The sequence below is a fragment of the Girardinichthys multiradiatus genome, chromosome 13, assembly GCF_021462225.1.
Source record: "Girardinichthys multiradiatus isolate DD_20200921_A chromosome 13, DD_fGirMul_XY1, whole genome shotgun sequence".
Lineage (NCBI taxonomy): Eukaryota > Metazoa > Chordata > Actinopteri > Cyprinodontiformes > Goodeidae > Girardinichthys > Girardinichthys multiradiatus.
The window spans coordinates 26,599,251-26,626,995 of record NC_061806.1 but is presented as its reverse complement, the minus strand read 5'-3'; the positions used below and the strand labels follow the sequence as shown (position 1 = coordinate 26,626,995).

The following is a 27,745-nucleotide window of genomic DNA, read 5'->3' as shown; positions in this document are numbered from 1 at the left end:
GCACATCTACAGTCTCCAAATAGCTTAGAATCAGTCAGATTAAAGTAAAGCCTCAGTAAAAATCTTGGCACTGGTTCTCAGTTGATTATTCTAACACATGAACTTGCTCTAATCTGAACCCTTTTACATTAACTCAGGTTATATGTGTAGGTTTGCTGTCCCAGTGGAAGGTTAATTGTCACCCCTGTCTCAAGTCTTTTGCTGGCTATGACAGGTTTTCATACAGAATTGACCTATGTGTTTAGCTCCATCACACTTCCTAAAACTCTGATAAGCTTCTGAGTTCCTGCTTAAGAAAAGCACCCCCACAGCATGATGCACTGAATAAAGTAAGAGATAGTTTATTCAGGGTGTGGGAGGAGGTAGTGTTATAACCCATTTGCACCTTCTACATGTAAGTAAATAGTTTAGTTTTAGTCTCATCTTAGCAGAACACATTTCTCATGTTTGCTGTGTCCCCTACATGGCTCATAGCAAACTGCAAATGGACCTTCCTTTCACATTTTTTTAACAGTGGCGTTCCTCTTTCCACTCTTCCATAAAGTCCAGTTGTTTGAAGCTGTCAAAAGATTCTTCCACCTGAGCTGTGGATCTTCGCTGCTCCTGCTGAGTTACCACAGGCCCGCTGGCTGCTTCTCCGATTTATGCTCTTTGCTTGGCCTGTTAGTTTAGGTGAACATTTTTTCTAAGGCTTGCTTTTTAATTTCAGATGATTAACTGAGCAGTGCTTCATGATATGTTCAAAGCTTAAGATTTTCTTTTATAATTTAACCCTGCTTTAAATTTCTTCACTACTTTATCCCTACCTATCTGCTGTGTTATTGGTCTTCATGGTTCACTTATGTTCTCTAACAAACCTCTGAGGACTTCACAGAACAGCTACATTTATTCTGAGATTAACCCACTCTACGGGAACCCACTGAAGGCACTTGGTTGCACCTTACTTAGTTTTACCAGAGTAAAGAAGGCCACATGTAAATGCACAACAACCTTTCTAGATTTTTGTTTTTAAAGGTTAACAAAACCATATATCATGTTCCTTTCACTTAATGATAATGCACTACATTGTGTTGGCCTATCACATAATATCCCTGCATTGAGGTTTGTGGTTGTACTGTGTCAAAATGTGACAATGTTTAAGGGGTAGAATATTTTTGCAAGGCACTGTATAATTTTTGCAGAAACAAAAATTTACCTCGAATAAACTCGTGAAATGCGAAGTTATTACATGTAGCTTGTTCATGTAAGAACTCTAGATCAAATGCTATGTTCTCCTAATAGTGTAAGTAGCAGATAACTGCTTTATTTCTCTGGACAGATGTCATAGCTTATGTATCAGGATGGATTTTCTTAATTCCTGCCCCAAATTGGATTATGATATTCTAAATTTGTGTTTGCCTAAAATAACTTGGTAAACAGGTAATAGAGACAACTGTCTTTAAAACCAAAGAATTATCGGACATAAGTCACATTTTATCACAAAGCTTTGGAAGCTTAGATGTCAGCGTAGGATGAAGCATTGTGCACATGTTTGACAGCACCCTCTCATTTCATCTATGAATTCTACATAATAAAGCTGAGTCATGGAAAATGTTTTTCTTAGCATAGTTTCTGTATTTATTTGAGGCTGTATTGTCTTTATGCTGATTGAGTGGCATGAAACAACACTTACTCGCTGTTTTCATACTTTTCCAAAATTGTTTTAGTATATGAAAGAAAAGGATATTGATCTTAAGTTCTTTGCACTAACATCTTTTTTTCTTGTTTGTGACTCTAAGCTTGAATGTATTTTATGTGAGTCTGATATGAAGGATAAAAGATGTAATCCAGTATAACTCTTGAGACGCACTTCAATAAATAATTCATGGTCTTTTGCTTTCTTTCAAATATTGTAACAAATAAAATTTGCGATGGGATGGCCATTCACTCCCAGGATGATGAAAGATGTGTTTGTGTTGCTCACTTGAAAAAAAGCACTGCTTTCCAAATGGCCATATTTAAGGATTTAGACATTCACCTGCATCACTCTGCCAAGAGAAAGCTCAAATGCTGGCATGCCCTGTCTTCTGGGTAATGTCATAGATCAAATCCTGGTAATGGTCTTGTAAGGTTATTTATAAATCTATTCAAATCCTACGCTGTAAAACTGTGCACCAACTGCATATTCAGAATATTACCATGGAAACTGCGCTCAGACAGACTGTGAAAAACAACCTTAAATCGGATAAAGTGTATACATGCTCCAGTATCACTACTAATAACGGTATGTCTCATGTATCTTTTTAGGTTTTTCTATTAAATTGAGATGAGAGCTTAACAGAGTCTGTGATATCAGGAAGCTTAAAAACAGAATACTTGAGTGAGCTAAATATTCATGGAAAATTGCTGTGCATCTGCATAGAACTAAATTTGTTTTGCACATATTGGCCCTACATGTTCCATTTGTGGGCAATTTTAAAAGTCTACATTGTCAGGATCTGCTTCCTTCTATTTTGCGTATCTTTAGGTTTTGAGCTATCTCATTGTGAAGATCCAGGCGTGCCTCAGTTCGGATTCAAGGTCAACGACCAAGGCCATTTTTCTGGCAGCAGCATTACATACAGATGCGAGCCTGGTTACACTCTGCACGGAGCTTCGACACTTAAGTGTATGACAGGGGAAAGAAGAGCCTGGGATAACCCTCTGCCCTCTTGTATAGGTATGTTCTTGCTATATGATGCATTTTACACATTGAAAATCATTTAAATACATACAGGGTGTCAGCACATACTGTATCTCTCTGTTATACATATTCATGCAAAGTGATTCTGTGCCCAAATAGTTTTTGTGCTATAGAGGAAGGTTATCCTACAAACTGAGATCTTTTGAGGGTACTTTACAGACAGAGTACTGCCCCTTGGATGACTGGGCTTTAACAGCAATTATCAACAAGCAACAATTTATTCATCTAATGTGTTTTAAGAATATTGAAGGACAAAGCAACAGGGGGACTTGGCTAAGAAGTCAGTGACTCCTTGATTAACAGTGCCTCTCCACCAGCCAGTGTGTTTAGTCTCCATGGTAACTAACTCCTTTACCGTTCATTGGGCAGCAGTTGTCCCTACTACATTCCACCTACAGGCTGTAGCTCATAGGCATGCATTTTGTTCTCCATAACAAGAAAACTTTTATACACCAATGAAGTTTATCCAAATCTCCATTTAAAACAAAAACCCACAAGTTTCCATGAAACCAAAAATAAACGTACTTTTCCTGAAGCACATGAAGGTGCTGGGAACTTGCATGCCGCCATTCTTAAAACAGCCTTTATGGTATGTGTTAACCAGCATGTGACTCAAGCAATCTCTTTTTACAGTTGTGTGTAAATCCACACATCACAATAACTTTTTCTAAGGTCAGTTCACACCATCTAAAACAATTGACCTTAAAAACTTGTTGCCATAATTTTAAGCAAAATATACTGACTCACTATTAACCATCACAATTATTTGCCATTTTTTTACAGAAGCATTCTAAATAAAATGTTGAAATTTGGTAGATGGTGTCCTAATATTAAAATAAAAATTACATCACTGAGTATTACCTTCTCCTCTGAGTTACCTTGTCAAGATGGTCTATGTTGAAGCAACTGAAACTGTTGAGAAATCCAAACCTGGGAGGCAACTCATTAACTAGCAAATTTGGTGGTGGTACAAAGCTGTGGAGACTGTGATTAAAGTAAAGAAGCTGGCCTGCAAGCCTCACATCTTCATGCAGAGCAGACATAGAACACACTTTCGCCTGCTACAAAGTGAACTATTGCAAAAGCTACACGATTTCAAACTTGAACTCTCTTCATTAAAAGTCTTGCACTCTTTCCACCATGAATTGTCAGTCATATAAATGCATACCTTCCCAATCATTAAGTCTTCATCCTTCTTAATGCATTTGGAGGTCACAACCCTGAGTAATCAAAACTGAGAAGGAGAAAAGGTGTGAAAGACTAGAGAAGAATTCTATGCCCTTCAACAAACTTTGCCAACCTTAATTATTTGACAAGTTGAGAGGGATAATATGGTCAAAAATCAGTTACAGTATATAGTATGAACAAAAATAATGAGTAATTAGAAAAGAATTGCTCCAAGAATTGAATGCCTTTTAATATGAGTTGAGCATGCAACAGAATATATTACACCATAAATTCATGAACATAGTTTCTGACTTGAGATATGAGTTCCTGAGGTGTTTGGTCATGCTCTGTAATAAATGAAGTGGTTTTCTGCTTAGAGTGTTTTTTTGCTTAGACAATATTTTCTCTCTAAGCTTGAAATAAAAAAGGTGGGAGCTCAATTTCTTTTTAAAACTTTGCATTGATTTCTTTGTGTTATCATAGCAACCTTTTATGATTATACCAGCTGGATACACTGACCCATATGCATAACTACTTGCTTATAGGAGCCATTTTTCTTTCCTTTCCTTGAGGTTGCACTCATGTATCCTCTCTGCTCAAACACACCCATACATACATCCACAAGAACAGAAGCCCTATCAACGTCTATTGATGTCTCTGTTAAATGTTAAAGGCTTAGGCAACCATCCGGTTCAAAAGAATTGCACCATAATGTAGTTTTAATAGTCTATTTGTTTTCTACAGAATAATGCATCTAAGCACCTGCTATTTTATAGAAACAATAAAACACAATGGGAAAAGACACCCTTTGAAGTATTGACACATTTCTATATACTCCGCTCTATATCACTACTGTTTCACTTCATTCTCCCAGTATGCAAACGGATGAATCTTTATCACACCACACTCAGAAATATTGACATAAACAAATCAATAATGTTCTCTCACTAGCTTCACAGTCTTTTTAGGCCTCCAGAACTCATGAAATTATATTAATGTGTCATAGTATTACAACCTGTGTAGACAAATGAGTTGTCCACTTATTTATTATAAAGCAAGTCAACCATGTTGCAGTGGTAATCTAAATTAGACTTATTCACAGTTCACTAAAACTAGATCCCCACAGGAAAGGTAGTGTACCATAGTTATATATAGATATATATCAATTATTATAGCCATTATGTAATCTGGCTAGAGCTGGCAAAGTATGCCAACACTAATATTAGTATGCTAACATGGTATGCTCATGCTGATAGTAGCATGTCAACGGTAGGATTTACAGCTAGTTTTTGTGATTTTGTCAACTGAAAATATCCAAGCACAATTGTTTCCCCTAATTTGTTTATGTTAGGTCGCTCAGTTTCTCCTTTACCTAAGCCAGTGTATTTGAGAGATTGTCAAGATAAAGTGAACTGAAGCACTATTTAAAATCATGGAAATTGCTTGACAACAGAGTTTAAGAATGTGGCTGCATTATTTTGACCCATAAATAAAATTAGTAATCAATCATCCTATTTGCATTTGCATGTTCTTCTTCATGACTGCACATTTTATGCCATAATCAAAAATAAAACAAAGCAGACATTGCTTTTTCGTTTTTATGGTCTGCCCGCAAAGTACTGCCCAGAACTCAAAAACGAAAAAGCATTCTGAGCGGTGGGCACAGAAGAGTGACGTCAGCAGCCGCTCTTCCTCAACTCTCTGCTACCCATCTTGTTCGGTAGGGGGCGCTCTGCATTGCATTACATTGCAAACGTGCCGAGAAATTGATTGAATTGCACCAGGGCCGAGCTCAATTTGTGGCAGTGGCAGGCAGAACTGCCACCGGAACTGCCACAGCCTGCCGCAGGGTGGCAGGGGATTCCGCGAGGATGCCAGAAGGTGCCAGACAGGCTGTAAAAGCTTGCCAATGCGGTTGCCGCTGTTTTTGTGGAAGCTAATGCTGATTATCGGTAAATGGGTTGTCATTATTGTTAATAGTGTCTGTGGAGTTGCCACTGGAAGTGATGCCAATGCTGATTATCGGCACACGGGATGTCATTGTTGTTATAGCCTGTTTATAACTCTCAAACTAAACTCTGCACTAAATGACTATGGGTAATATCAAAACAAAATAACCCTTACTTACTACCAGTATATTATTCTCTCACTTTTAGGCAGATATCATTAACCAGGCATTTTGGCAGTTTGAACATATTTTTGCTTGTTTAAATGTCTTGGGACAGAAATATGTTAAATGGTCTTCTGTTAAACTAAGCTGAATGTTAATAATTAAAATTCACAAAGTTCTGTGTTTTACGCAAACTAGATGGCATGCATCCAATATAAGAATGTTAATTTCAGAATCACAAAAGGCCTGAGCGATGACTTGTCCTTAAACCTCAGAGATTTGACTGTGATTTGCTCCTCGCTGACTAATGACTTCGCTTGGAGCAAAGTACTTGAGACTGGTCTTAAACTTACCTCTTAAAGACTTGACACTTGACTAGATCATGCCTTTCAAAGACTTTATTTTGACTCTGGGCTAAAGTATTGAGACTTGACTTGGACCTGCCTCTTTAAGGCGGTTCAAGTCAAGTCGAGTTTGGAAAAATGTCATGAACATCTCTGCTAACATTTCAACATTTCAAAGTCAGTGTGTGGTAAAATACATTAAAGGAAACCTAAGTTAAAACCAAATGCTTCTGACTTTTTTTCCCTCATGATTAACCTATGAGATCATTACTTTTGAAATTAGATATTTAATTTTTTCTTATTGTTTTTTGTTAAAGGCTGTGATATAGCTACAGATTCAGCTCTGCTTATGTAGGTATATACACTCCAAAAAAAAATAAATAATAGAAATCGGAATTTTCTCATAAAACGTTATGTTGGTGTTGTAAAGGAATATATGAATGTATGTATGTATGTATGTATATATGTATACGTACTCCCAGTGTATCCTGCTGGTATTTATTTATGACAATACTTGGTGTTTAACGTTGTCACTCAAACAGTGTTTAAAATGCAAAAAAACATATGGTTATCACTACAGTGACAAAACAGTGAACAGTTTGAACAGATTAAAAACATGCTACTATACCCAAAGCTCATTCAAACAGACTAACAAACTCTGTTTCTACAGGCACAGCAGTCAGCTCAATGTTGTCAAGATCATCCTTCCTTCATTTTTTGCCTTTCAACTTTCTGATTTGAAATTCAGCTTAATAAGTCTCTCTCCTTTTCAACTATTAATAATGAAAGACTCATAAAACCACTGGCTAAAATTCCCTGACTTTATACTTTAGCACTGACACACTGTGACCTCATCTAACCGCTGGTCTTAATATTATATTTCTTATTATTACTCATAGTTTTTCTTTCTTTATACCCCTTGGTTCTGCCTTTCCCCCTCTTTCTTTTGCCTTCTCTCACTGTGTCCTCTCTCCATCCTAACGTGGTATATTGCTCCTATTACCCGAGATAATATATTCCAGTGATGAGGAGCCTAAGGGAGGAGGAACTTGCGGAGGGAGGAAAAGTAAGAGAGGGGATGAAGATTGTGAAAGTATATAACGGGGAGAGACAAAGTGAGAAAGAGGAATTATTTTAGTTATATAATGTGAGGTGATTTCTTCAGGGAGGAGTGCAAGATCAGCACTTTGTTTCTTCTTCCCCTTCTTCTCTCTTACCCTCTTCATGTTCTCTTAAGGAGAAAGAGTGAGAAAGACAGCAAGATGCAGAGGCGGAGTGTTGGTTTCTTTTTTTAATCACTTTCACTCTTTGATGATCACTAAGCAGCCCCTGAGGTCCACCTAGTCGGTGTGATTGCCTTGATAAACAAATACCAGACACAGATGAATGGTTGACTTGTCATTCCTCATTAACACATTTTAGTGTTGTTTTACCAATTTAGCATTTGTAGGGCATCAGCGGTGGGTGTGTAATGCCCTTTTTATGCAAAACGTAGTATTCTAAAAATCTAACACTTTTTACAGTGTATTTATACTAACTACAACGCAATGTCTCTCATGTCTGTTTGTAAAACCTCCAGCTGAGTGCGGTGGTCATTTTAAGGGTGAATCTTCAGGGAGGATTCTCTCTCCTGGATACCCCTTTCCATATGACAACAACCTTCGTTGCACCTGGACCATTGAAGTGGATTCTGGTAATATTGTGAGGTAATGTGTGTCCTTGTTAGTAATGTCTAATTAGTTATGTCTTTTAAATAGGCATATTTTAACGTTTTTGTTTTTACTAATGATGCACCGATCAGAGATTTTGTGGCCAATTTTCAATCACTGCTTTTGTGTGACTCTTACCTGCCAATACTGATTTAGATTGATCACCCTTAAAGAACCCCTCCTTGAACCGTCACCTTAACGTGGTGGAGGGGTTTGAGTGCTCAAATGATCCTAGAGGCTATGTTGTCTGGGGCCTAAATGCCCCTGGTAGGGTCTCCCATGGCAAACAGGTTCTAGGTGATGGGTCAGACAAAGAATGGTTCAAGAACCCCTCATGAAGAACACAATATCGAGGCACGTGACGTCGCCCGGTACGGCGGAGCCGGGGTCCCACCCTGGAGCCAGGCCTGGGGTCGGGACTCGTCGGAGAGCGCCTGGTGGCCGGGTTGCTCCTCGCGGGACCCGGCCGGGCCAAGCCCGAACGAGAGACGCGAGGCCATCCTCCAGTGGGCCCACCACCTGCACGGGGAACCGTGAGGGACCGGTGCAAAGAGGATTGGGTGGCGGACGAAGGTGGAGACCTCAACGGCCCGATCCCCGGATGCTTAGGCTGGCTCTAGGGACGTGGAATGTCACCTCGCTGGGGGGGAAGGAGTCTGAGCTTGTGCGGGAGGTCGAGAGATATCGACTAGAAATAGTCGGGCTCGCCTCCACGCACAGCGTGGGCTCTGGAACCCATCTCCTTGAGAGGGGTTGGACTCTCTTCTACTCTGGAGTGGCCCACGGGGAGAGGCGGCGGGCTGGTGTGGGTTTGCTTGTTGCCCCCCAGCTCAGCCGTCTCGTGTTGGGGTTTACCCCAGTGGATGAGAGGGTTGTATCCCTGCGCCTTCGGGTTGGGGAGAGGTCTCTGACTATCATTTCAGCCTACGGGCCGAGTGGTAGTGCAGAGTACCCTGCCTTCTTGGCGTCCCTGTCGGGGGTGCTGGATAGTGCCCCTCCCGGGGACTCCATTATTCTGCTGGGGGACTTCAACGCCCACGTGGGGAACGACAGTGACACCTGGAGAGGCGTGATCGGGAGGAATGGCCTCCCCAATCTGAATCCGAGTGGTGTTTTGTTATTGGACTTCTGCGCTAGTCACGGATTGTCCATAACGAACACCATGTTCAAACATAAGGGTGTCCATCAGTGCACTTGGCACCAGGACACCCTAGGCAGGAGGTCGATGATCGACTTTGTTGTCGTATCATCAGACCTTCGGCCGCATGTTTTGGACACTCGGGTGAAGAGAGGGGCTGAGCTGTCCACTGATCATCACCTGGTGGTGAGTTGGATCCGCTGGAGGAGAAAGCCGGACAGACTCGGCAGGCCCAAGCGCATAGTGAGGGTCTGCTGGGAACGCCTGGCGGAGCCCTCGGCCAGGGATGTATTCAACTCCCACCTCCGGGAGAGCTTCGACCAGATCCCGGGGGATGTTGGAGACATAGACTCAGAGTGGACCATGTTCTCTGCATCTATTGTCGATGCTGCTGCCCATAGCTGCGGCCGTAAGGTCTGCGGTGCCTGTCGTGGCGGCAATCCCAGAACCCGGTGGTGGACACCGGCAGTAAGGGATGCTGTTAAGCTGAAGAAGGAGTCCTATCGGCTGTGGTTGGCTTGTGGGACTCCTGAGGCGGCTGACGGGTACCGTGAGGCCAAGCGTGCTGCGGCCCGGGCTGTGGCAGAGGCAAAAACTCGGGCCTGGGAAGAGTTCGGTGAGGCCATGGAGAAGGACTACCGGTTGGCCTCGAAGCGATTCTGGCAAACCGTCCGACGCCTCAGGAGGGGGAAGCAGTGCTCTGCCAACACTGTTTATAGTGGGGGCGGGAGACTGCTGACCTCGACTGAGGACATTATCGGGCGGTGGAAGGAGTACTTCGAGGATCTCCTCAATCCTGCCATCACGCATTCCGTGGTGGAAACAGAGGCTGGGGACTCGGGTTGGACTCTTTCATCACCCAGGCTGAAGTCACCGAGGTGGTTAAAAAGCTCCGCGGTGGCAAGGCTTCGGGGGTGGATGAGATCCGCCCTGAGTACCTCAAGTCTCTGGATGTTGTAGGGCTGTCATGGTTGACACGCCTCTTCAACATTGCGTGGCGGTCGGGGACAGTGCCTCTGGACTGGCAGACTGGGGTGGTGGTCCCCCTTTATAAGAAGGGGGACCGGAGGGTGTGTTCCAACTACAGGGGGATCACACTCCTCAGCCTCCCTGGTAAGGCCTACGCCAGGGTATTGGAGAGGAGAGTCCGACCGATAGTCGAACCTCGGCTTCAGGAGGAACAGTGTGGTTTTCGTCCCAGCCGTGGAACACTGGACCAGCTCTATACCCTCTACAGGGTGCTCGAGGGTTCATGGGAGTTTGCCCAACCGGTTCACATGTGTTTTGTGGACCTGGAGAAGGCATTCGACTGTGTCCCTCGTGATGCCCTGTGGGGGGTGCTCCAGGAGTATGGAATCGGGGGCCCTTTATTAGGGGCCATCCGGTCCCTGTACGAGCGGAGCAGGAGTTTGGTCCGCATTGCCGGCACTAAGTCGGACCTGTTCCCAGTGCATGTTGGACTCCGGCAGGGCTGCCCTTTGTCGCCGGTCCTGTTCATAACTTTTATGGACAGGATTTCTAGACGCAGCCAAGGGCCGGAGGGGGTCTGGTTTGGGGACCAGTGGATTTCGTCTCTTCTTTTTGCGGATGACGTGGTCCTGCTGGCCCCCTCTAGCCAAGACCTACAGCATGCGCTGTGGCGGTTCGCAGCCGAGTGTGAAGCGGCTGGGATGAGGATCAGCTCCTCCAAGTCCGAGGCCATGGTACTCGACCGGAAAAGGGTGGCTTGTCCTCTTCAGGTTGGAGGGGAGTTCCTGCCTCAAGTGGAGGAGTTTAAGTATCTCGGGGTCTTGTTCACGAGTGAGGGAAGAATGGAGCGGGAGATCGACAGACGGATCGGTGCAGCTGCCACAGTAATGGGGGCGCTGTGCCGGTCCATTGTGGTGAAGAGAGAGCTGAGCCGAAAAGCAAAGCTCTCAATTTACTGGTCGGTCTACGTTCCTACCCTCACCTATGGCCATGAACTTTGGGTCATGACCGAAAGAACGAGATCACGGATACAAGCGGCTGAAATGAGCTTCCTCCGTAGGGTGGCCGGGCACTCCCTTAGAGATAGGGTGAGGAGCTCGGCCATCCGGGAGGGGCTCGGAGTAGAGCCGCTGCTCCTCCACATCGAGAGGAGCCAGTTGAGGTGGCTCGGGCATCTATACCGGATGCCTCCTGGACGCCTTCCTCGGGAGGTGTTCCAGGCACGTCCCACCGGGAGGAGGCCCAGGGGACGGCCCAGGACACGCTGGAGGGACTATGTCTCTCGGCTGGCCTGGGAACGCCTTGGGCTCCCCCTGGAGGAACTGGAGGAGGTGTCTGGAGAGAGGGACGTCTGGGCGTCTCTGCTGAGTCTGCTGCCCCCGCGACCCGGTCCTGGATAAGCGGAAGACGACGAACGAACCCTTAAAGAACTCTAAACAGTCATAAAATGTACTCTGCATCCATTGAAAATGGACCTGTCCTAAAAGTACAGTGTGACAGTTTAAATGTGCAACATATTAAGATTAAGATTGTTAATCTTGTTAGGATAAGATTTTCTTTTTTTTCTGCATCAAGACCATTTCAAAATAAATAACAACTGTGTTCAACGTAATATTTGAGGCAAAATATCCTACTCTACTGTTATGTGTTAGACTGTGATATTATTTATCCCATTATTGTAACTATTCAGGAGTCTTAAGAAGCCTTTCTGTCATGATGTTTCGTTATTAATATTAAGTTAATATTAGGAGAAGAGGTGAAGTCCCAACATGTGTTTGTGAGAGAGTACAGTCGGTGTTACACATCTAGGTAGATGAACAGCATTTCACTTAAACAAAACTAAAAACAAAACTATTAGAGTTAACATTGTAAATGGGCTTTGCCATCTTTTAATTGCACGATACGCATGATTGGCCAGCAAATTCCTTAACTGACAGAAGGAGGATTATTCAAATGAATAAAACAATGCAACTTTACTGTATGGGTTTAGTTTCCTGTTATCTTTTGACATTCATATCACTGTTGTGGCATCCTGAATGAAGAGCCAACAAAGCTTTGTTGAACATATCAGATTTTGGATTTCCAACTGTCCAATTACTAATTAGTTTCTGGCAAATGTAAAATCTTCTGATTTTGAAACAAACCAGTTTGTAGTACATCTCCACTTTTTAATTTTGTATTATTTGCAGAATGATTCTGGTGTGATGATTCTTTTGAAACATTATTGCACACGATTTTTCTCTTAAAGAGTTGTCCATTTGAAAATACAATTTGTATTGAGAATCAGAATCAAAATCAGCATTATTTGCCAAGCTTGTGCACACAAAAAAGGAATTTGGTTTCGATTCCACTTGCTCTCAATAAGGGCATAAAGAAATTTTGATATTAAAACACATTTTACAAACCATTTGTAGATCTTACATTAATATGCATGCTAAGAACAGCAAAAGTTATAAACTAATTAGCCAACACTCAGTATATGTAAAGTATTTTATTGGAATAACTAATCTTTATGAGTGTTCTTCCCTTTAAATTACAGTCTTCAGTTCTTGGCCTTTGACACAGAAGCCAGCCATGACATGCTGAAGGTTTGGGATGGACCACCGGAGAATGAAATGTCTTTGGCAGAGCTAAGTGGATCTTTACTTCCTGAGGGAATCCATTCCACACTAAACACAGTCACTGTCCAGTTTGAGACTGACTTTTACATCAGCAAGTCAGGGTTTGCCATTGAATTTTCCAGTAAGTACAACAATTAATATATAAAAAGCTGTAAATCAGAAAGTAATAATCAATCTATTTTGAATGTAAATTGTTTTCAATATGCTGCTCTGAGTCATGTTTCAGTTGTGTTGGTCTTATACTTTACATTTAAATTAGTAATGAAGAATATGGTGTGTAGTTTAGGAAGATCTACATTTGATTGAAAGTGTAATGTTTCACATTTCTCAGAGTGGATCCAAGTTAGCTCATTACCTAGAACCAAATGATAAATTAGGATATTTATGGATAAATTGAAAGAGGACAGAAAGGTAGATGGTGTGAGAGAAGAAGATGCAGAAGAGAGGGTCAGATGGAGACTGATGACTCGCTGTGGCGACCCCTAAAAGGGAAAATCTGAAAGAGGACCAACAGAATTAGAAAAAAAAAAAACTCTTTACAATTCCTATGGGAAACTGCAAAGTAAAGACCCTAAGGAATAATTCTTAACTTTAATTGTTTACAGTCTAATTTTCTTTATTGAAGACCAAAGAGCTTATTTTGTTTTCAAAATGAATCACATTATTATTATTTTTTCCATTATTTTTTTTTCCATATTATCAGAAGTAACAAAATAACAGTTACAGGCTGCACAATTATGTTTTTACTGTCTTCTTTTTCAGGTCAAGTAAAACAGGTTATAATTGACATGCTATATTTTTTTTATTCTTAGTCAAAACTGTAATTTATGAAATTTGTTCCAGGAGATGAATCTCTCAAATTTCCAGAACAGATCCCTTATATTAGGATAATTATGTACTGCATAGCAGTTTATCATATTATTTATGTTAAGATATTGGGTATGAGGCGTAATTAAAATGTGCTGCTTTGCATGCACTTTTTAGGGTGTTGTAATTTATTTACAAATATTGTTTTTGTTTGAGCATTGCATGTGTTATTATTTAATATATAATGTTACACACAAGGCATTTGTCCAGTAGCCATACACCCTGCACCCAGAGTTTGACCCTGCTTTTTGTAATTGCTCTCCTTTTTCCTCTTTCATTTACCACCTTGTCCCTGTCTCCCATCTCTCCAGGCTCAGTAGCCACAGCCTGCAGGGACCCAGGTGTACCAATGAACGGCACACGCAGTGGAGACGGCCGTGAGCCGGGGGATTCGGTGTCCTTTCAGTGCGACCCTGGATACGAGCTCCAGGGGGATGACAAAATAACCTGCATCCAAGTGGATAACAGATACTACTGGCAGCCCAGCCCACCTGTCTGCATAGGTGAAAAGTTTAGCTGCAGTATATTCTGTTGGGACATTAAACAGATGTACTGCACACACAGCTGGAGTTGTTCAGTTTCAGAAAATGACTCATGTACACATCTGTCAGTGACTAAAAGGATGACTCTATCAAATCTCTGTTATTTTTAGACATAGAGATTTGTATATCCATGTTTACTTTTACTATATATCTATATATATAGAGAGAGATATATAGTATGTTTTGTTTTAACTTTAAGAAAAGTATATTTTATGTTGTATTTTTATTGCAGCACCTTGTGGAGGAAATCTGACTGACTCCAATGGATTTATACTCTCTCCCAACTATCCTCATCCCTACCCACACTCAAAGGACTGTGACTGGCTCATTGCTGTCAACTCGGACTATGTCCTGTCGTTGGCCTTTATCAGGTGACCTATAAACTGAATATCCAGCCATTGTCACTTAAAGCTTTTTCAAACTTCAGAATCCAAAGCTTCGATCAAATCCAAATCTGCCAATACCAACATTTTCTAATCGAGAATCAGACTCTTAAACTTAAATTGAACTTCAGCTATTAACCCAATACAACGAGAGTAGAAGACAAAAATGCATAAAAAACCCAACTTCTAAAGCCCCTCTCACCCGATATTAGGAAGTGCCATTAAAAAAATCTGATTTAGTGTAGACAAAGTTTTTGACCAGTGGATTAAAACCTAGATTTTACTACTTAGCTAAATTACTGGCATTACATCTTACAATATGGTTAATTATGTAGCATTTTTACATGCTTATAATGTAAACTCTGAAACATGTAATTACTACATATTTGTTTTACTATTAAGAATTTAGTGCTAACTTTTCACTAACATGCTTGGAAACTGACAAACATGGCACTAAGACGTTTAATCGTATCCTGACACGAAGCTCTGCTCTCTGTTGTGGGTTTCTTACCCCGTCTGCCTTTTCTTTGTTCCCTTTTAGTTTCAACATTGAGCCAAACTATGACTTTCTGTATATCTACGACGGTCAGGACAGCAACAGTCCTCTCATCGGGAGCTTCCAGGACAGCAAACTTCCAGAGCGCATAGAAAGCAGCTCAAACGCCATGCTTCTAGCCTTCCGCAGTGATGGCTCTGTTTCATATACTGGCTTTCACCTGGAATACAAAGGTAAATGAGATATTATATGTCTCATGTAAAGATAATATAAAAATAGATCAAATAAGTTCAGGTCCTCATATTAGGAAAAAATCCTTCATGAATGTTTAATAGCTCAAAATAAAGCTAAATGTACCGAGACATAAATATTTGTCTTTTTGTGTGCTACCATTCTTAAACAAATTAAACTGTAGCTTACTTTTGCAGCCTCAGCAATCACTCTTCTATATAACTTTACTATTTCTTGTTCAAAGGGAAAACTGAACACTATTTCCCTTTTGTGGCTAGTGTATCTCTTGTATAGGTCCCTAAAGACAGCTTCCTTTATCTCCTGGCTCTCTGATGACTCTCCAGTTCTGTCCTTTGTGTACTGGATGGGTTGAGCTTGCAAAGGACCAATCAAACAGATGGTGCGGCCCTTCTCTACTCTGACAAGAGATGTGTTGCATCTTTCATTGGCTTTAGGGCCTTGATGATCTCCTGCATTTGAGATGTCTGCTTCTTTGGGTGTGCAGATGTTAAAATTCTCCCTCTCTACACCTGAGGAGACAGTATGAGACGGCAAAGACTGCAGGCTGTTGCTTTGCAAAAATCTGTCAACCATCTCACAGGCAGTGTTCCACCTGGTGCTTACATCTGTTTTCAACTCATGTCTCGACAGACCAACCAGCTTCTGTTTCTCTTCAAGCTGGTGTTTTCCACTTGTGCCCTGGTAATACATCTCATCCTCCCTTGTAGCCCTTCCACAGTGGGCAACTAAAGTGCTCACTCAGAGGAAAGGTTGTGTTTGGGCACAGCATTTCACAGGTGGAAATTATCTCCATTTGGCAGAAGCAACCATGTTGGATGTCTCATCAGTAATCAGTATTTGAGATTACTTTGTGAGTGTTTTTTGTTTTCTTGCTTTGGTCATTTTCTTATTCATGGCATTTATTCATTGATTTTTTAGAGCTCATGATACACAGTCTCTCTTTGTTCTGTAATACAATGTGTAAAGTTGGTATAACGTAATGTGGCAATGGATGCCAACGCATCACCATTTAGAGTTAGCAAACTTAGAGTTATTTAACTTATCTTTTTGGATTGGGTCCTAATTATTCTCAGCTATTAGGGGATTCTCATGATGTAAAAGGACTTTGTAAAAATACTATGTTTTCATTTTACACAAAACAATTAAACAAAATGAAATATGTGTTAATTTAAAACAAAATATTTCCAAGTTGCAACCCCCATAACATTACTAAAGCTCATGCTGTACTGTCAAGGCTCCTTGTCTGCATTGTGATTATTCACTTATCTTAGTATGACAAAGGCTTGAAGTGCATCCAACTCATGGCAGTATGACCTTCTTTTTGATTAATTCAGCTTATAATTTTTTGACTCCCTGCGGGCACTCACACACTGCATATAGAACTTTCATCAGTGATTTGTTGAGTTTAAAAAAAAAAAAAACACCATGTAATGTTCACAACCTGATGTAGTGGAGCACTGTGAATCTTGAACCCCATGAAACTTTGCAAGACAGAAAACTGTGTGATAGTAACTTCTGTTCCACTTGTTTAAATTTGCCCTTTTATGTTTCTTGGCTTTCTAGCAGAGTAAGTATTGTTTCCCTCTTTTGACTTGGACTGAGTTACTCCCTCAGATGACCAAGTTTAAGTGTCTTGGGATCTAGTTTATGGGATCAAATGAATAATAGCCAAACAACTTTCACGCAGTTTATGGACAATGTAGCAGTCTGCCTAGGTGAAGACGATTTAGATAAAGGCTGAGCTATTGATTCCTTCATTTCAGCTACATTTCAGCACTCATGCTCATATGATATGCAATTTCACTGTTAGACAAGGACACCAAAATTAGCTTCCGTCAGAGGCTGTGTGGGTGAAAAGCTCATCTGCTTACTAAAAGTCATTGTCTGCTCCTTCTTATCTAAATTAGATTTTAAAGTGCACAGGATGTGCTTATGTCAGAATTGATGATAAAGATTGTACTGTCCTGAACATCTTTGTTACAAACATGCATCATGAGTAGAAGACTTCCAGGCCGGCTGAAGACTTGCTGGAGAGATTATCTTTTACACTGTGGACTATTCGTTTGTTCAAAACAACACAAAATGCATTAAGAAGGCATAAATTTACATTGAACTTTATATTTCTCTGGAAATTTGAGACTGGACAGGTATGGAATTTTGACATACAAAATGTGTAGGAACTCTATTTAACCAATACCTTCTATTTATAATCTATATTTTTTCCCATACTACAGGCTGTGTCCCAGCATTTTTTGAACAGGCTGTAGTTCAGCCTCTTCTAAACAGTATAGCATGGACCCATCTGTTCTGACTAATAATAGGCCTATCTCAAAGCTTTATTTTCTTTTAAACGTTCTAGAGAAAGTGGTCTACTCACAAAGAAAAATCTCCAAAGATCACTGTTAAAGCAGTTTTTTGTGAGAATATGCTACTGCAATAAATGATTAACTTATTTTATGGAATTTTACGGAATCTGTTTCATCATTTGCATAATGTGGAGCAAAAAACATAACAAATGTGGCTACAAACCCCCATGCAGGAGAAAGGCTGAAGCATACCAGAATGGTAATTTTTTTTCTTTCAAGATGACATGAAGTTGAGTAACAAACAATGCTCACTCTCAGGTCAGCTCCAATTTACCCAATGTTTTAAGCTTTGCTGCTGTTTCCAAACAACAGTAATTGCCCTTCTCAGCTTGAAATTCTAAAATGTTGAAGAGTATTAACAAATGGAGTGATGCAAGAGAGTGGCAAACATACCCAATGGCATTATTACATTTTAATGTGAAAATATATTTTTTTCTGAAAAGCAAAAACATTCAGATTCAACTTCTTTTTGTTGTGGTACACTGCTTTAACAAACAAAAATGTCCTAATTTACCAAGCATTGCATGCTGGCGGTATTTACATTTTATACAGCATAACTCTTTTTTTCCTCATCTCAGATGAGATTTTTTATATTACTGTATTACTGTCATTTGGTGAAAAACTATTTTAATATACTCTGCTTAAAGTGATTGCATCGGGGACTTTTTCTGTCTAATCTGCTTTTCATAAACAAGGTGGCTGGGGAAATCACTCTTTAAGGTTGACAGAATGTTCCCCAACTCTCATTTTGGCAGGATTTGTGCTGAATGTATTCAGAAATATCCTATTTTCACATTCAGCTGCTTTCAGGGCACCCCTACTGTATGCGTGCACTCACCATTGTGTGTGGCAAACTTGCTCTTATTGATTACACAATGTATCAAGGTGTTTTCAGAATGAGAAGAATGATTGCCCTCACGATGGAGTCCCTGTTGATTTGTTGAGGGCTGAAGCAGTCTGTCAGGAGGTGTCACTTTGATACACTTGCACAAAAGAATAAATATTGGCTCTTTGTGGACTCAGGAATTAAATGTGAAGTTGACACAGGTGGACGATAATCTTTTGGAAGGAGGGCAGAGCCATCATTTGCAAGTTCATGTAGCATGCAGGGAGCTGAGGGATAAAGTTTTTCGTTCTTACTTCATCTTCACACCAGCTGCTAAATCAAACAGACTGATAGAAAGGCCAGTGCTACGCCTGCCTCTTTTCATTATTGCAATGGACTTAGTTAATATTAATTTGCCTTGTTACCCATGTGTGCCTGTTACAGTTGTGTGCCAAAACAGATTTGTTTTATCTCTCTCTCTCTCTGTTACAGCCAAACTTAGGGAATCCTGTTTTGACCCAGGGGTGGTTCTGAATGGGACCAGGTTGGGATCTGATTACAAGCTGGGCTCTACAGTCACCTTTTACTGTGAAGCAGGATACGTTCTGCAGGTACAAAAAGCTGGATGAATGTCTATAAGTTGGAAGCTAGATTTACTGAACTGAGGGTAGCAGTGGGCAGTATGGAGAAAATGTCAAATCATCATTTATCTGCATTAAAATCTTTGTTTTATCATAGTTTCAAAACATAATAGCACAGCTTTTACGGAAACACATATACTAAGGCATTTAGGCCAATAAATATCCCTGAACAGATCATAATAATTCTGGCAGCTTGTGTCAATTAGAGCTGGCATTAAAAATACCTTGGCATATTAAAGACTTGGATTGCCTTCTGTCCAAAAGGGTTTTGTCCAATTCAGGACACATGTTCTATTTTAAAAGGTAAATGACAACAACACTACTCTGGTAAAGTGCACTGTTGCTGAATCATAGAAATGTAGTAGAATAAAAAAATGATATCATGGTTATCACACGCAAATTCAATATGGCAGTTAATTTAACTTCAGCATAAATGTAAGTATTAACATCAGTTGTTATTTTTTATGCTAGTTTTAGAAGCGGTTGCAATATTTTTTCAGTCTTTACATTACTCATTGGCTCTCTCACCACATACTTAATGTATTTTGTACCATATCTGTCAGGGAAAGATTTTGTTGGTATTTGACCTCTTTCCTCATAATAAAATTAAACCTTTATTGAGATCTTTATTCAAAAAACTGAACTTAGATTTAGATCAGATATTTGTTTTATTCTTTACAGACTTAGAACTTTGCACATTCAGCCCAAAATTTAACATCTGATAAATATATCACTCTTATGTTTTGTCTGTTTGATTATTTTCTCTGTTGTAACAATGTTTGGTGGCAATAAAATCTTATTCCGTTAAAAAGCCAGTTTGTCAGTCAGTCAGTCATTTTCTACCGCTTATTCCATAGTGGGTCATGGGGGAGCTGGTGCCTATCTCCAGCAGTCTATGGGCGAGAGGCGGGGTACACCCTGGACAGGTCGCCAGTCCATCACAGGGCAACACACAAACAACCATGCACACACTCTTTCATACACCTAAGGGCAATTTAGAGTGACCATTTAACCTAACAGGCATGTCTTTGGACTGTGGGAGGAAAAAGCCAGTTTGTTTCCCTTTAAATGGTTCCACTTTCGCAAGGAAAAAAAACATGTCTGCGTTGAGCAGTAGAGTTACGTATGTAGGTTGTGCTCAACCAAAACTAATCCCATCTGTCAAACAGCTTATCCTGCTGTTGACTCTTAGTTGGTATTATAAGATTATTTGACTGAAGTTTAAAAAAGCGAGACATATTAGAAATTTAACAATTCATTCATTTAACAGATAGCGGTGTCTGTAATGTCTGCAAAAACCGTGCACAACCATAACAGCCTGGGACCTGCTATTTATGCTGCGCACCAGGTTGAACACACAGCTCTGTGGGACCGCATCCCATTCTTTAATGAGTATTTGTTACAAGTTCGACAATATGATCACTCTGGCACAAATGTTGCACTCAAGCTAATCTCACAAGTGTTCTGGGGGTTGAGCTCAGGAGTGCAGGCAGGCTACACCATCCTCTCTTTCTTTAATGAGACTGACTTCAATGATAACAAGCCTTGTTTTTCGAGTGAGGCAGATACCACCCCAAACAATCACACTGTCTCCACCGAAAGCTGTTTTGCATTTGCAGAGAGGATTTGGAAAGTTTTCATGGGCACAAGCCACATACCGAACTCTGCTGCTCAGCCTAAAAATGCTTTTTTTTGACAGATACAGCACCATTTAAGGGGAAATAACCAGGTGTCCAATAGTATAAGATTTCTTGCCAAGAAGCATTGAAATAATTGGCCAAATAAAGTTTCCTTGCGTTTTGTGCTAAGGTTGTTTCATCCAAGCGGTCCTTTGCACATCTGAGTATTGCACATACTGAAGTTGGGATGATGACTGTGATTCAGTATATTGAGCACCTTTTGGTTTGTTTGTTTGCTGATTTATGTGGTTAGTTGTAGTAGTTTGTTGTATTGGATGTGTTAGATTGGTACTATTGGGGAAAACTTGGACTTATTCATCTAAGTTTATATTTTTGTGTCTTGTTTTAGGGCTACTCAACTTTAACCTGTAGTATGGGAGATGATGGCAGACCTGGATGGAACAGAGCTTTGCCTAGTTGTCAAGGTGAAATAATACTTGCACCCCTCTTAAATTTAATTAGACTTAATTTGTTAGTACATTGTTATAACATGCTCCTCTTTGTTTTGTGACCTGGCATCAATGCCATCCTCAGCTCCCTGTGGAAGTCGCTCTACAGGGTCAGAAGGGACGGTCTTATCTCCAAACTTCCCCAGAAACTACACTTTTGGACAAACCTGCGTGTATTCCATATCCGTGCCAAGAGAGTTTGGTAAGTTGATCCACTCCTACAGCACACAAGAGTTCAGAGAGGAAATTTGCATTAAATAGTTTCATGTCAAAATGATATCTTGGAATATTTTAATAATCACATGCTTGTATGCATAACTTGAAAACAGTATATCCAGTTCATAATGCTGAAATGCCAAGCATGTAATCTACTTGACAAGAATTCCTATATTGAATTATACTCAGTGAAACAAACTGACATTAAAACATGTGTGGTTTTTAATGGGGACAGTTAAGGAACCCCTGAAGGGTGCCTGTTGGGGTTTTTCAAACGTGGCGAGAAACCAGCAGTGATTTTTCCGCACGCTGAGAGGACACTTGGTGGCTGTTCATTTGATTCCAGATCGCCGTTTCATAATTAAAATGACATATAAGGATGATACTGTTTTTATCTTGTCACGTTTGATTGGTGGTGCTTGAGTCAGACTTCAACGGCACATTTGGAGAGTGATGAATATTGCAGGGGATTCTTCACTTAAAATGGGCCTGTGCTCTTAAGTGTAGTCATTAGAGGAAAGGAGCAGGGCTTATTGGCCACCCTCATAAATTTGCTGCCCCCCCAAAAAAATTAATAATTATATAAATTAAAGAAAGGAGATGACAAGCTTTAGCAAGCTCAACATTTATTATTCTATTTTAACTTTTTGTGTTACATAATGTGGCAATGTTCAATGTCCATCACTTAGTCCCTGTCTTTTTTAAATGTGACAACAGCATAATTATAACTTCTGAAATTCTATGGACTTTTGGTTTTGGTTTGCAACCCAAGATTAATAGTGGCCTTCCATCTGGGCACTAATTTGAAAACTTTCTGGAGGCAACCCTAGAAACGATGTTGTAGAAGGGTGCTATTGATAACTTTTTTAATGTAAGTTGCCAAATATTATTTCAACATTTTGTTGAAAATTCGACATTTTGCCACATTACAACAAAAAAACAAAACAACGTATTGTGATGAAATTTATGAGATAGACCAACTCAAAGCAGTGCATAATAGTGAAGTATAAAAATAAGGAATTAAGGTTTTCAAAAGTATAGCATGCATTTGTATCCAGGCCCTGGTATTGCCCTGTATTTAACTCTATGAACTGTGAATCAAATTGTGAATACATTCCCTCTCCCTATCGAAGAAAATCATCCCCAAAGCATGATGCTGCTACGAGCATATTTCATTGTGAGGGTAGTGTGTTCTGGGTAATGTGTAGTTTGCAACCACAGATAACATCTTGAAAGGTTGGTTGATAAATTTAATTTTGGTCTCATGTGTAAGAAAGCATGTTCTTCCATGTTTGCTGTGTCCCTTACATAGCTGGACATCTTATGACCTTCTTTCAAAACTGACTTTGTTTATGACAATCTTTCATAAAGTTGACATGATCTCCCACCCTAGCTGTGGATCTGAACAGCTCCTCCAGAGTTACAGTTCTTTCAACTTCACAATTATGCCCTACTTTTTGTGGGTCTATAGAAAATCACAATATGATACATGCTTGTTGTTGTAACATGACAGAAGCTGAAAAACTGTGAAAGATTTCAATTGTTATGCAAATCCAGTATAGATGAGTAATTAATTTACAGCACAATCTTTTGGAATAATAGGTAAATATGACACTTTATAAAGTTACGACAAGTACTAGTTGGAATATTCCTTTGACCTAAACAAGAAATGACAGAGGACTGTCATAAACACAGCTCACTGGTCACATTTGTTTGAACGACTTCATTCTGGTATGAATTAAAATAATAGAAGGTTACTTTGGAATGAGGAAGCATCACACACAGTGGAAAGATGGCATTTTCATGCATTGTATAAACAGATACATGACCTGTTTTTTCCTCACTGCTTGGGAATCAGACTTAGCATTTCTCGTTATTATCATGAATTGCTTAGATAGTCGAAGTAGAACAAAACCAGAGGATGAAACAGACTCAGCACACAGGATAAGACGGTAAATGAGGTTTATTTCTACTGTAGACTTTGTTTAAGGAATCTTGAGCTGGAGTTGTCCAGAAGCCAGAGGAGGAGGAGGTAAACCCAGGAATCCAAGGAGAGAGAGAGAGAGTACTGGTGATGAGAATATTTACAGTGCAGTCCTTAGGAGGGAGTATTACCAGATGTTGGCAGGCAGGTAGGCAGATAGGCAGGTCGACAGGCAGGCAGACAGATAGGCAGACAGACAGGAGTCCACATAACTGAGGTTATGTTCCAGCAAAGATCTGTATCAGCAGCTACCTTAAGAAGCCCATGAGCTCATTAAGAGAATGCGTTGCAGCTGCAGAGCTGCCAGAACCAACCAGAAGGGGAGGAGCAGAGATCCTACAGTTATAGGTTGGTTAGGATTACAAAAATATGTCTATCTGCTCGATGCCAGAATCACGAGATGTTACTTTGTTTGAAATTCAGATATTCACAACCATTTTCCCGCTATTTGATAGGACTGCCTTTAAACCGTTTAAGTTCCGTCAAACATGTTGGGTATGTTTTAACAAGCTTCTCACAATAGTTTGCTTGCATTCAGCCCATTCCTCCTGACAAAACTGTTCTCAACTGAATCAATTTTCTAGGCTGCCTTTTAGACACACCTGTTCAGCTCTGAAAACAATTTGTTTTTATGCAACTGGGATCCGGGCTTCTTGATTTGGACTTTGTTGTCCTTGTGCTGCTTTTACCAAAATATGTGGTATGTTTAGGGACATTGTCCCTTTTGAAAGACCCATTTGTACCGAAGTTTTAACTCACTGGCTAATCTCTTAAGGTATTGCTTCAATATTTTCACATAATATTATTACTTCTTGATGCCTTCTATTTTGGAAGTGCACCAGTCTTTCTGAAACAAACAAAAAAAAAAACACAGCATGATGCTACTGCCCTTGTACTTCCCAGTTGGCATTACGTTGTTGGGCTTGCAGGCTCCTCATTTTTTTATTTTATATGTAACACTAGTGATTATGGCCAAACACTTAAATTTTGTTTTATCAGACCACAGCACTAGCTGAAAAAGAAGGTCCTTGTCCATTAAGGGCATTTGCAAGCTGTGATCTGGCATTCCATGTTGCTTTAAGAGTAATGGCATCTTCCTCGCTGAGTGGTCTTTCAGCTCATTTTGACAAAGGACTGACTTCAATGTGTATAAGGACACTCTCATACCACCTGCTAACCTAAAACAGGTGATGTTTAGTCGGATGTAATGTCAAGGATTTAATGACAGTGGGAGAAAAAAAATGTTTTATACAGTGTGTGTAGTTATCAATTTCCAACATGAACTAATTACATCTTGGCCATTAATATCTAATTAGAACAGAATGTGACTTGATCTTTAATATGCAATCACTAATGGGTAGATGTTATATTCAATTATAGGTCTGTGTTGTCGTCAATAAAAAGATGCTTTCCCTGAGGCGAATGATGTTCCAGTATTGGTATATTGTCCTCTGTGAAAAATCATCTTTGTGCAGAAAAAATTCAGTGATTGCAGCTCTAATTTCATTAGCCCAAAATATTAAATGGTTGTCGTTGTTTTATATTAGATGTTTTTTTTTTTTTTTTACTTTACTTTGTTATATTTTTCAATCACACAGCAAAGTAAACAGCACAGGGTTGCAATAACTACTCTAATAAAACAGATTATTTGTCAGCGAGGTTTAAATTGACCATGTGGACTGGTTATTAAATGCTTGATGATGTTCACCATTTATTCAAATAGCCCCTTTAGTTAAAATATCACATGGGAAGAAAACCATGGGCATATTTCCCATTCAGAAGTGCCATACCTCCTTTCGGATGACGACACAGCTCAGGACACCCACACAGGCGCCTCATCTGAAGGCATGGCAACTCTGCAGGGATTGATGCCCAGGTTTCATTTATCTGATGTCAGGAGCTTTTAAATGAGCAGTAAAACATTTTCAATCATCTGATAACACGTCCAGAAGATTGATTCAAACTTTGCGAGACATATTAGGACCCAGATGACTTCCAATGTCTCCCGGGTGTATGTGAGTTTAGTGTGGGGAGACATCAATGAGCCATGTGGTAAACACACCGAGGAGCAGCTCTGCTGTGATCATCCTCTCCTATTGTGTGTTATACTGTTTGCCATCCTTTGTTATCTCAGTATGAGCAAGGAATATGGCAGTAGTGGTTTATGTGTGTGTGTTAGGCGATTTGCTGTGTTATTTAATAAATTTGTGCATATGTGAGAAAACGCTGGTGCGTGTTTGTCATTTTGTTGAAAATATGCGAGGTTTGGAAACATTTTAAGCTGCGATCTCCTCCTACTGCAGCGCCATATGTCAGTATCGCAGCGTGTGTGATGGAGACTTTAATCAGGCTGATTCATCCTGGTTTAAAATCTACACATGGTGGACGTGTTTCTGGAGATTTTTTAGCAGATGGGCAAAATCTGTGCACTATATGTTCAACTCAACTCTCAGCAAGGAATAAGAAGAAACAGGACTTTCATTCCCCATTCCACATTTTAAAGCTTTTTAGTTTTCTCTAGAACAAATGTTCATGCTTGCCAAATGGGGTGGAGCTGGGCTAAAAAAAGCCAGTGGAAAAGGGGCAGAGGCATGTTTTCTCTGCAACTTTTAAGATACATTTATCCAAGTTTTAGAACAGGGTATATGTGAGAAAAGGGGCTATGTATATATTCAAGGCAGTATGGTATCACATTGACTATGTATGGATTAGAAAAAATTCTCAGTAAATTTAAACTGCACCCAGTTTTTCTCAAAGATTATTGAATTTCTTGTATAATTAGTGCTTTGAAAGGAGAATGGTTCTAATGAGTCTTTAAAAGCCTTAAACTAATGACAGTAAAGCTGATGATGAATGTATGGAAACCTCTGACGGACACTAAAGCCTTCTGGATTTGAGTTATAGTTAAATCCACCTTTAATTTTTGCAGGTAAAATTAAATACAAAACAAGAATTCCCCTGCGATCCTGCACAAACAATTGGGTATAGATAATGGATAGATGGTTAAAATTTGCATTTTTCTGTATTGCTTGCCTTTAATTTATCATGAAATTAGCTTTTGGATTAAAGAAGAGAGGAAATCCTTTTACTATAAAATCTATAGAGAGAAACACCCTTGTAGAATGTGGCCATTGACCTTCTTATAGCCCTATATCCTTGGCAGTGTTCACATTTAATCCTCTACAAGTCAGCCTTTGGGGCCACAGTGAGCCAGAGGAGGAGGAAGCGATGGGAGGAGGAGATACATGTGCAGTGAAAGGGATACAGCCTCAAATAAATGTAATTTATCATGTAGGACATTTTTTGTTGTTGTCTATATGTGTTGTTGGCAACACAGCCACAGATTTGAATCTTAACACAGCTAATGATTGATCTGAAGATCTAGTGGTTTTTTAAGACAAAGAGAATTGTACTAAATTAAGAAAAGCCTGAGCCTTTAGCCTCTGGGGGGATTGTCTAAGACTGCCCGCTACTATGCCTGTACTGGTAAATTTATGGCTTTAGCAGAGGAATATCTTGCCAATGCATGGCAGACGGGGTTTAATTCCTGACTACTGAAAGAGTGAAGAGTGGTTCATCTTTGTCACAAATGCAGCTCTCAATTAATAGCCACCTGCTGGCCTGTTTTCCTGCTAAGAAATAATGGATTGATCAATGTAGCTTTGCAAGCGGTTTGATTGATTTCTTCCCTACATATCCCCTGATTGGATTGAAGAGAGAGATATGTTGTATTTCGACACAGCCATATGCTTCCAATTGTACAGTATGTCCACTTTTGCAAACATTAGCATTTTATAGAAGCTGACAACTCCCATACTCTGAAACCAAGTGACCGGCTGTGCAAGAATGGAGGGAGCTGTCTGACTGGTGCATGATGAAGATAAGGTGATGTTTTGAATATTAAGTGTGCTGATATGTAATTTTGTGCCAATAGTCGACTTCAAATAGAAGTTGACACTACAGCTTAATAAGATGTAAATTAGCTATTACAGGTTAATTTTATCGTGGGAAGGTCAGGCTCAGACAGAGGCACGGAATAATAATTTTGCCCCCATTCGATAGTTGTTAACTCATCTCTTTTTCTGAATTTCTCATCTATTTTTTTTCTTTCATTTGTCTGTCTGCAGTCCTCTTCGGTCAGTTTGTGTTGTTCCAGACATCTCTAAATGATGTTGTTGAGATCTATGATGGACCCACCCAACAAAACATATTACTCTCCTCTCTTTCCGGTTCCCACTCTGGTAAGGGCGTGTGATTGCAATCA

At 40.1% G+C, this 27,745-nt stretch overlaps 1 protein-coding gene across 1 annotated transcript in view; it reads left to right on the top strand.

Annotated features, from left to right (window-relative positions):
- csmd3b (CUB and Sushi multiple domains 3b) overlaps positions 1–27,745 on the top strand; it is a 642,003-nt gene that overhangs the window by 535,982 nt on the left and 78,276 nt on the right. Inside the window, exons 27-36 of the mRNA XM_047383297.1 lie at positions 2,507–2,698; positions 7,923–8,049; positions 12,699–12,901; positions 13,959–14,150; positions 14,422–14,560; positions 15,114–15,301; positions 19,005–19,123; positions 21,182–21,257; positions 21,367–21,483; positions 27,609–27,722. Of these exons, the coding sequence (XP_047239253.1) occupies positions 2,507–2,698; positions 7,923–8,049; positions 12,699–12,901; positions 13,959–14,150; positions 14,422–14,560; positions 15,114–15,301; positions 19,005–19,123; positions 21,182–21,257; positions 21,367–21,483; positions 27,609–27,722 (1,467 nt within the window). The remainder of the gene's footprint in view (positions 1–2,506; positions 2,699–7,922; positions 8,050–12,698; positions 12,902–13,958; positions 14,151–14,421; positions 14,561–15,113; positions 15,302–19,004; positions 19,124–21,181; positions 21,258–21,366; positions 21,484–27,608; positions 27,723–27,745) is intronic.